Genomic DNA, 10,144 nt, shown 5'->3' with positions numbered 1-10,144 from the left:
TGGTTCTACATGGTTCTCTGAGCACTTTAGTAACAGCACCCTCTACAGGCCACTGTGGGTAGTGAACAGAATAGTGTCACTGCTCTGTTAACCAGTCCCACCAGGATTTCGCGGGCCTTTTTTGTGATTGTTGCGGGCTAAAATGTTTGATGTTGCGGGTGTTTTTCAAAAAAATTGCGATGGAAGTTGCGGTGTGTTTTTGCTTTTTTGTGAGTACATTACAATACGGAGTAAATGTTGTATGGTTTCCTCTATTTAGTAGTACATTTTAATTATCTATTTACCTATTTATTCAGGGTTGCCAACTTTTCAAGATCGCTTGAATTGAGATTTGAACCTGGAGGGGGGTGGCGAACATTAATTGTTGACGGGGGGGGGGCGGGGTTAGCGAACGTAAGTTGTTACCAGGCGGCCTGTAAAATGGACACAAATTAAGCATTATATCGAGATCGATCGCCAGTGGTTGTCGCCAGAGCGAACTAGTAACTCATAGATATGGATCAGAGATAAATAAACTTTATCTCTGTTTAAAGTTTAAACTTATAAACTTTATCTCAGACCCTCGCCACTTGCGTGCGCTGCAGTGACTTCGCGGGCTACCGTTGCATTGTGGGGAATGTAGTGTTTGTGCGTGCAAAACACCATCGGGCGGCTGTGGCCTGCGGGCCGGTTCTAATAGTAATTAAATATCATCCAGGGGGCCATAGATAATAAATTCGCGGGTCGGATCTGGACAGTTTATCCCCGCTTTCATGTAGTGTACTGGGATACTGCTTTTCCCGATCTTTTTGCCGTTATTTTCGTCGCTCATGCTGCTTTCAGTCTGCTCCTCTTGAACGTATATACGGAAGTAAGGCGGGAGTTTGTCGACGTCACATCAATACGACATCAGTGATTGGTCAAATTTGCGGGAAAGTTGCGGTGATTGGCTGAAGTTGCAACACCGCCCTGAATTCGCGGGGTTTGCTTGAAGTTGCGTTGAAGTTGCAAATCGCAACATCGCGACTTTCTGGAGGGTCTGGTTAACACTGCCGGCAATTAAAGCCACCCCAGCCCAAGCTGAAGGATTGGCCCCTCTCCTACAAAGTCGAATTCCACTGTGATTGGTTATTGCATTACAAAATGCTAATTATGGTCAGTGACACAGCTGGCCCAAATGTCCAGTGTGAACTGTGCAATTCAGAACAATGAGAACAAATGTGGCATATTTGGCATGAGCCGCAGTCTCAGTACATCAGACCACGCTGCTACATCAGACCACGCTGCTACTTCAAACCACGCTACTACATCAAACGACGCTACTACATCAAACGACGCTGCCACATCAGACCACGCTGTTACATCAGACCACACTTCTACATCAGACCACGCTGCTATATCAAACGACGCTACTACATCACACCACGCTGCTACATTAGACCACACTTCTACATCAGACCACGCTGCCACATCAGACCATGCTGCTACTTCAAACCACGCTACTACATCAGACCACGCTGCTACTTCAAACAACGCTACTACATCAGACCACGCTGCTACTTCAAACCACGCTGCTACATCACACAAACGCTGCTACATTAGACCACACTTCTACATCAGACCACGCTGCTACATCAAACGACGCTACTACATCAAACCACGCTGCTACATCAAACGACGCTACTACATCAAACCACGCTGCTACATCAAACCACGCTACTACATCAAACCACGCTGCTACATCAAACCACGCTGCTACATCACACAAACGCTGCTACATTAGACCACACTTCTACATCAGACCACGCTGCTACATCAAACGACGCTACTACATCAAACCACGCTGCTACATCAGACCACGCTGCTACATCAGACCATGCTGCTACTTCAAACCACGCAGCTACATAATACAAAAGCTGCTACATTAGACCACACTTCTACATCAGACCACGCTGCTACATCAAACGACGCTACTACATCAAACCACGCTGCTACATCAGACCACGCTGCTACATCAGACCACGCTGCTACATCAGACCACGCTGCCACATCAGACCACGCTGTTACATCAGACCATGCTGCTACTTCAAACCACGCTACTACATCAAACCACACTGCTACATCAGACCACGCTGCTACATTAGACCACACTTCTACATCAGACCACGCTGCTACATCAAACGACGCTACTACATCAAACCACGCTGCTACATCAAACCACGCTACTACATCAAATCATGCTGCTACATCAAACCACGCTGCTACATCACACCACGCTGCTACATTAGACCACACTTCTACATCAGACCACGATGCTACATCAAACGACGCTACTACATCAAACCACGCTGCTACATCAGACCACGCTGCTACATCAGACCACGCTGCCACATCAGACCACGCTGTTACATCAGACCGTGCTGCTACTTCAAACCACGCTACTACATCAAACCACACTGCTACATCAGACCACGCTGCTACATTAGACCACACTTCTACATCAGACCATGCTGCTATATCAGACCACGCTGTTATATAAGAGAATGCTGCTATATCAGACCACACTGCTACATCAGACCATGCTGCTACATCAGAATACTTGACTTAGTATCATAAAATCTGTCAACCAAGATTAACATGGATGATAACATGTATTTGGAATTCTTCATTCTAAGTAACATAACACACAATTCTGATTTGTGTGTATGTATCGAAATTGTCAGAGAGCCCCAGAGCTGGTTTTACCTACAAAACTGTGTTTATACATGAGTCTGAGATACATACAGTGAGCTACAGACAGTGAGGTACAGACAGTGAGGCACAGACAGTGATGTACCGACATTGAGATACAGACAGTGAGGTTCAGACAATGAGATACAGACAGTGAGATACAGTGATGTACAGACAGTGAGGTTCAGGCAGTGAGATACAGACAGTGAGGTACAGGCAGTGAGATACAGACAGTGAGGTTCAGGCAGTGAGCTACAGACAGTGAGATACAGTGAGTGAGATCAAACGACGCTACTACATCAAACCACGCTGCTACATCAGACCATGCTGCTACATCAGACCATGCTGCTACTTCAAACCACGCTGCTACATCACACAAACACTGCTACATCAGACCACGCTGCTACATTAGACCACACAGACAGTGAGATACAGTGAGTGAGATACAGACAGTGATGTACAGTGAGGTTGAGGCAGTGAGATACAGACTGTGATGTTCAGGCAGTGTCAGAGCCACAATGTGTTGCTCTATTGTTTGTTCATTTCCCACAGCGCTCTTGTACAGATTCCTAAAGCACAAATTGAAGACTCTGAACTGCAAACTACAATTACCATGACTACAGACCCAAACAGAAACATACACCATCATTCCAGACACAGAATTATAGAGCTTTAACAACCCACTCACCTGACATCCAGCATTATGACATCATGGCACGTGCACCTGTAAACAGAAATGTGATGTCATGTGTAGAGAATGTTGACATAATCATGTGTGGGTGTGTGTTTCATTACAGTTACAAATGTTTATGTGTGTGTTATTATAGTCATTGCTGGTAAATGATCACTGCACAATTTAATTGTACCTACTTCATTTAATAAATATTTTTTCTAAATAGATATTTTGTTGTACAATTCTACTTCCATACAGTTGAAATACAGCTTATTATGTACATATGGTTGTGTACACCAGGGGCCCAGTCTTGTAACCTTATAATAAGCTATTTGTAAACTCTTTTGCCATCACACACAAAAATGACAAAGTGACAACAGCTTATGGGAGGGGTTTAATATCTACTGCTTCACCAATGAGAGTCACTTATTGTATCTGGTCCCTAAGCGGTGAGATTCTCCTCCATTTATTAACTGCAGGGGCTCTTTTATATACATTGTATGAATGCAGTTGTCCCTAAGGCCTGGAAATCAATAGTAGGATCTAGGGCTTATGTGTGTGTGTGTGTGGGGGGGGGGGGGGGGGGGGGGGGGGGGGGGGGGTATTTCAATCACTGGTTTTAAATGCAAATATAACAAGCAGATATATTTTTCTGCTTTATAAGGTGATATTAGTTCATGTATATCCATTAACAAACCAGCACTTGATCAGACATGCCTGTTGTACTCTGGCTGCTGTCTGATGAGAACTTAGTAATAATAATAATAATAATAATAATAATAATAATAATAATAATAAATTTTATTTGTAATGCACTTTACATTTGAAACAAACCTCAAAGTGCAACATGGTAAAGTAGATAGTAAACATGGTAAAAATATATGATCAAATATATGGTAAAATATATGGTCAAAATAATTCATTATTTTAATAGTTCATTAGGTACTGTGTTTAAAAGAAAGTTAATTATAGGTCGTAAAATTTCCCAAAGAGAAAAGTTTTAAGTCCCTTTTTAAAACACTCCTTTGACTGTGGTGACCTTAGATGGTCAGGGAGGGCATTCCACAGCCGAGGGGCAGCAGAGCAGAAGGCCCGATCACCCATAGTGCTGAGCTTTGTCCTTGGTTGCATAAGACAATGTGTGTTTTCAGAGCAGAGTGATCGTGAAGAGGTTAGTGGTCTGAGTAGTTCTTTTAGGTAGGTGGGTGTGTTGCCATAGATGGACTGGTGGGTGAGGAGAGAGATCTTGTACTCTATTCTGGCAGAGATAGGAAGCCAGTGAATGATGTGTTCATATTTTCGAACTCTCATCAGGACCCTTGCAGCACTATTCTGGATGTTTTGTAGCTGCTGAAGGCTCTTGTTAGGGATCCCGATGAGAAGTGCACTACAGTAATCCAGTCTGGAGGAGATCAAAGCATGAACCAGTGTTTCTGCATCTGATACAGTCAGAGTCGGACGAAGTTTGGCAATATTTCTGAGGTGGTGGAAGGAGACTTTGCAGAGGTGATTGATATGACTTTGAAATGTGAGTTGTGGATCAAAATGGGCACCAAGGTTAGTGAGTGAAGAGGAGAGTGGGATGTTCTGACCAGAGAAAGTGAAGCTGGTTATAGATATAGATGGTTATAGACCAGGGCCGGAGTGGGACACTTTTTCAGCCCGGGAGTTTCATGCCCAAATACTGTCCAATATTATTTTTCCCTCCCAATCGGCCCAAACTAGAGATTGACATGAGCCGGCCCATCGGGAATCCTCCCGAATCTCCCGATTAGCCACTCCGGCTCTGTTATAGACTTTGTCTGGTGTGAGGTGCCAATTAGGATTGCTTCTGTCTTGGCGCTGTTTAACTGGAGAAAGTTTTGTCCCATCCACTTCTCTATCTCCTCCACGCAGGCAGAGTCTTGAAGGATGGGTAGTTGGCAGTAATGATCCAGAGGAGGAAAAGTCCACTTTTAATGAACTGGTAATGAACTAACAGCACCCCTCTGCACATCTGATCATAAAGGACATCATAATGGACATGGACGTAATTTAGCACCTGGGCTGCTAGCATTACCAGACCAAACCCCCAACCTGCCACACACACATACCTATCCAGACTTTAAGTGCAATATATCTTGTAAAACTTTAATTGCTGCTTTAAAGCATGAAAACACTGATCAAAATCTACACAATGGATTTCCATGTACCATTTGTACAACCCAAAAGAAAAACACTGATCTTCCTTTAATGTGCTCATTCTAACCTCACAACTGCACCATCTAGTGTAAACCCCTGAGCATTACACTACACTTGTCCCAAAACATTCTTATTGCATTTGAACTAATTGATGGCTTAGGTTATAATGAACTGTACTGCCAGTTAGCCACAAGAAGGATTTACACAAATTTTATATAGAGTACCAAACTATATTTATTGTATACAATACGAAAGGACAACCCAGATATACAAATCAGAGGGAGTGGGGGTTCCTGTCTGCGGCCCATCATGCACTTTACAGATCATTCAAAATGAGTCACATTAAAATAAGCAGAAATACACAATAATGCAAATGTTACACTTTCAAATAACATTATTTCCATCATCGATTCGCATTACCAAAAAAACAAGAAATTGAGTTAAAAAGTGAAACGGATTAAAAGCGGAGTGTCCTTTGAGGACATGCATATCTGCCAAGAAAACTGAAACATTTAATCTCTAGTTCTGAGTCAGAGGTTTTTAAACACTATTTAAAAAATTACTTCCACAATAACTTGACAAAATTACAAATAACACATACAATTCCAGATCTACAACCTACAGTTTCTTTGACCTGCAAAAGCTCAGGACAAGTATCTCACTGTTCCCAAAGACTCCAGCGTCTGCAGAACAGGTCGAATGAGGTTGAGTGGCTTCCACAGAGGAGATCAGGAATTACAACGCTATCTGCAACGGCCTGAAATGTCTTCCTACATAAATCACTCCGTTTACACCACCATTTGTGCAGAAAAGAAAACATATAATACAAAACCGCAAGTACAGCAGAGGCAACACTCGAAAGGACAAAATAACCACAACACTGACATCCTCAGTTCACTTTCAGTTCAGGGAAATTGGTAAAAACCAAATGTGTCAGAAAAAGTATAAAAAACAAAAAGGAAAAAAAAGAGACATGACTTAAATGGATCAGTTTTCCCAGACACAATCTGCGTTTTGCCCCTGAACTGCTGTGGAATTGGCATGAAGCTGTTGGACTGCAGTTGGGTTCAACAGCTCCCCCCCGTCTGCTGCTGGAATACGTCAATAGTGTCTTCATCCTCCATTTCAAGCTAAAATTCAAATACACGACACACATGTCATTTTGTCTTAAGCAGTATTCTATTTTTTTAAATAATATTTTAACAGCTTTGCTCCAACTTTCATGACAAAATAACCATCATGGACAAAAATGACATAACAAACCTGTGCCGGGGTGTCAGTCTCGTTGATGGGCTGTCCGTCAAATCTGAATCTTATTTGTCTAATTGACAATCCCTGAAGAACAAGCCAACAAGCACACACTTACATTCACTTAAGAGATGTGTGTACACATTTACAGCTTTACATCGACTCCTACGCAGTGAACTGAAGCAGGTGTAGTGGACGAGTAGCCTTACCTGTCTTTCACAGTACGCCTTCATAAGTTTGCTTAATGGCGTGTGCCTTTTAATTTTAAACTGGACCACAGAGCCATCTTGACCTGCTACCTTCAAGTTAATATGATCATTTTCAGTCTTCACTCCTTCCTGAAATGCACATGGTACTGGGTCAAAGGTCAATAACATTAAGTTATTAAGTATTAAGTAACATTAACTCTTGCTGATACTGTTAGCTATTTAAAAATAACCTGGGGAGAACTTTCTACTCAACGCTGCCCTGTGCATCCTGTAGTCAGCTTTACGGTGGGTAACATAGCTCAGCTAGACAGCCAGCTTAATTATTCACGTAACTTGGCTAGCTGGCGAGTCAGGCAACTCCCAAGTACTCTGACACAAAATGAGGCTCTGTGTAATGAGGCTGTGTGTAATAATGATGGTCTGTGTAATGAGGCTGTGTAATAATGATGTTCTGTGTAACAAGACAATGTGTAATGATGTTACGTGTAACGAGGCTGTGTGTGTAATAATGATGTTCTGTGTAGCGAGACCTGTGTGTAACAATGATGTTCTGTGTAAAGAGACTGTGTGTAACGAGGCTGTGTGTAATAATGATGTTCTGTGTAACGAGTGTGTGTAATAATGATGTTCTGTGTAACGAGTGTGTGTAATAATGATGTTCTGTGTAACAAGACTGTGTGTAATGAGGCTGTGTGTAATAATGATGTTCTGTGTAATGAGGCTGTGTAATAATGATGTTCTGTGTAACAAGACAATGTGTAATGATGTTATGTGTAACGAGGCTGTGTGTGTAATGATGTTCTGTGTAGCGAGACCTGTGTGTAACAAAGATGTTCTGTGTAAAGAGACTGTGTGTAACGAGGCTGTGTGTAATAATGATGTTCTGTGTAACGAGGCTGTGTGTAATAATGATGTTCTGTGTAACGAGACTGTGTGTAATAATGATGTTCTGTTACGAGACTGTGTAACAAGGCTGTGTGTAATAATGATGTTCTGTGTAACGAGGCTGTGTGTAATAATGATGTTCTGTGTAACGAGGCTGTGTGTAATAATGATGTTCTGTGTAACGAGACTGTGTGTAATAATGATGTTCTTTAACGAGACTGTGTAACAAGGCTGTGTGTAATAATGATGTTCTGTGTAATGAGACTGTGTGTAACGAGGCTGTGTGTAATAATGTTCTGTGTAACGAGACTGTGTAATGATGTTCTGTAATGAGACTGTAGTAAGGCTGTGTGTAATAATGATGTTCTGTGTAATGAGACTGTGTGTAACGAGGCTGTGTGTAATAATGATGTTCTGTGTAACGAGGCTGTGTGTAATAATGATGTTCTGTAACGAGACTGTGTAACAAGGCTGTGTAATAATGATGTTCTGTAACGAGACTGTGTAACGAGACTGTGTGTAATAATGATGTTCTGTGTAACGAGGCTGTGTGTAATAATGATGTTCTGTGTAACGAGGCTGTGTATAACGAGGCTGTGTGTAATAATGATGTTCTGTGTAACGCTGGGTAAATAGTGGTCAATGGTAGCGGTGTAATGGCCCATTTCGCTAACCACGCACCTATCTGCCATGCTAATGCATTCATTTGAACGCCACCAGACTGGCTAGCTAACGTGCTAGTGAGCTAATGTGCTAACAAGCTAACGTGCTAACTGCTAGCTGCTGGTATACATGAAGCTGCTAAGGTAGCCAGCGAGCTTTGGCGCAAATATGTGAAGCAATAATGTCACTGTTATGCCATCAAATCGTAATAATACAGCAAATAGTTGTCAGTAGTCGTTAGATTCACTGGTCAGAGGTTAAAGATTAGACACTCAGGTGACGGTTAGGATTAGCCGCGCAGATTAAGATTAAGACTACACATCTACACGGCTGGAAGGACAAGTGTGCCGATAAGCTGCGAATACCTTTGTTTTCTACCCCCTCAACTGCGGAATCAGCGTTACTCATTAACGTTATCCTCGCACCCACCAAACCTGCCGCATCCGCATCATACACCACTCGTACCGACCCGGGATATAATTACCTTTGGCTTGTCTTCAGACATATTGGGCCAATTTTCCGATCTTAAAGACTGGAGATTAAAAACAACTGCGCCTTTCACTCCGCTGCCTGCCCCGCGCCGACTAAGAACGCGCACACAGTTCGGTCATTTGATTGGTCACTGGAAAATCACGTGGTTCGTTGCGGGACTGCGGACACGTGCGCACCCGCGAGATCCAGCCCGTTCAGACGTCGAGGAGAGCTCGTTTCCTGAGCCCCAGTCTTCCTTACCCAGTTTTCAGTTAACAGTAGTAGATCGATCCGCTTATGTCTATCACACTACAGACCAGAATGGTATGGGAGGTCAATGAGCAATCTAAGGTTTTTTTTTTTTGTTCAATAGTTTGGAAGTATGTCATATATTCATATTTTTGTATGCAAACATTCTGCAAGTCACTGCTACAAATGTAAAATGTGTTTCGGGTCTTGCACAGAAAACCCACCGAATTCTGTAACTGGTGCATTTTTTAATACTATTATTTAATTCTATTTCATCCGTACCTTTACTTAAGCTGCTGTAATGAACACATTTCCCCAAGGTGGATCATTAAAGTCTTGTTATTTCTTATCTTAAACACTATTCATACGTTTTACTGGTTAAGTAACCAGTACCCATGTGCAGTAATCAGAATAAGCGACCCCACATTAATAATCAACACTAATAAAAAAAATTCAGGTTATTTGTGTAAAGTGTTTATGTCCAAGATCAGCAGCAGAGAGACCTCAAACATTTTGATTGTCTAACTCATTTATTATGACGGTACAGAGCAGTTACAAATTCTAACAACCATCAAAACGGTAACCTATTTGCTCCTGGCTCTTGTCACACAATTGTGTGCTGGAAGATTTCGATGCAACAGGCTATTAACAGACGTTAGCATATTATAGATATATCTATTGTCGATAGATAAAGTCTGGAAATTGATATTAAAACAATCAATACATAGTTCTACATTGCTTGAGCAAACTGAGATTACATGTCAAGGTCACCATAGTAATGTTGGATCAATCATTCAACCTATTGGCAGTTTGTGACCCCTGCTGGGAAAACTGAAAAAACTGTCCAAATCCATTA

The 10,144-nt window shown here is 42.0% G+C and overlaps 1 protein-coding gene across 1 annotated transcript; it reads right to left on the bottom strand.

Annotated features, from left to right (window-relative positions):
* Positions 1-5,776: 5,776 nt before the first annotated feature.
* On the bottom strand, positions 5,777-9,194 carry sumo3b (small ubiquitin like modifier 3b). Its single transcript, XM_077002128.1, has 4 exons — positions 9,053-9,194; positions 7,021-7,149; positions 6,827-6,898; positions 5,777-6,693 (listed from the first exon to the last, which is right to left on the bottom strand). Exons 1-4 carry the CDS (start codon positions 9,071-9,073, stop codon positions 6,631-6,633), a joined length of 285 nt encoding a protein of 94 aa, XP_076858243.1. The 5' UTR covers positions 9,074-9,194; the 3' UTR covers positions 5,777-6,630.
* Between the last annotated feature and the right edge of the window lie 950 nt (positions 9,195-10,144).

This window comes from Brachyhypopomus gauderio, chromosome 4 (assembly GCF_052324685.1).
Source record: "Brachyhypopomus gauderio isolate BG-103 chromosome 4, BGAUD_0.2, whole genome shotgun sequence".
NCBI classification, from domain to species: domain Eukaryota; kingdom Metazoa; phylum Chordata; class Actinopteri; order Gymnotiformes; family Hypopomidae; genus Brachyhypopomus; species Brachyhypopomus gauderio.
The sequence above is the reverse complement of the archived record's forward strand: the minus strand, read 5'-3'. Positions and strand labels throughout refer to the sequence as shown.

Excerpts from the sequence above, each read along its gene's own strand:
- sumo3b (XM_077002128.1), bottom strand. The coding sequence starts at position 9,073 with ATGTCTGAAGACAAGCCAAAG. Across the intron at positions 7,150-9,052 it reads TGTCTGAAGACAAGCCAAAG|GAAGGAGTGAAGACTGAAAA; the intron begins GTAATTATATCC and ends TGTGCATTTCAG. Across the intron at positions 6,694-6,826 it reads AGACTGACACCCCGGCACAG|CTTGAAATGGAGGATGAAGA; the intron begins GTTTGTTATGTC and ends TTTGAATTTTAG.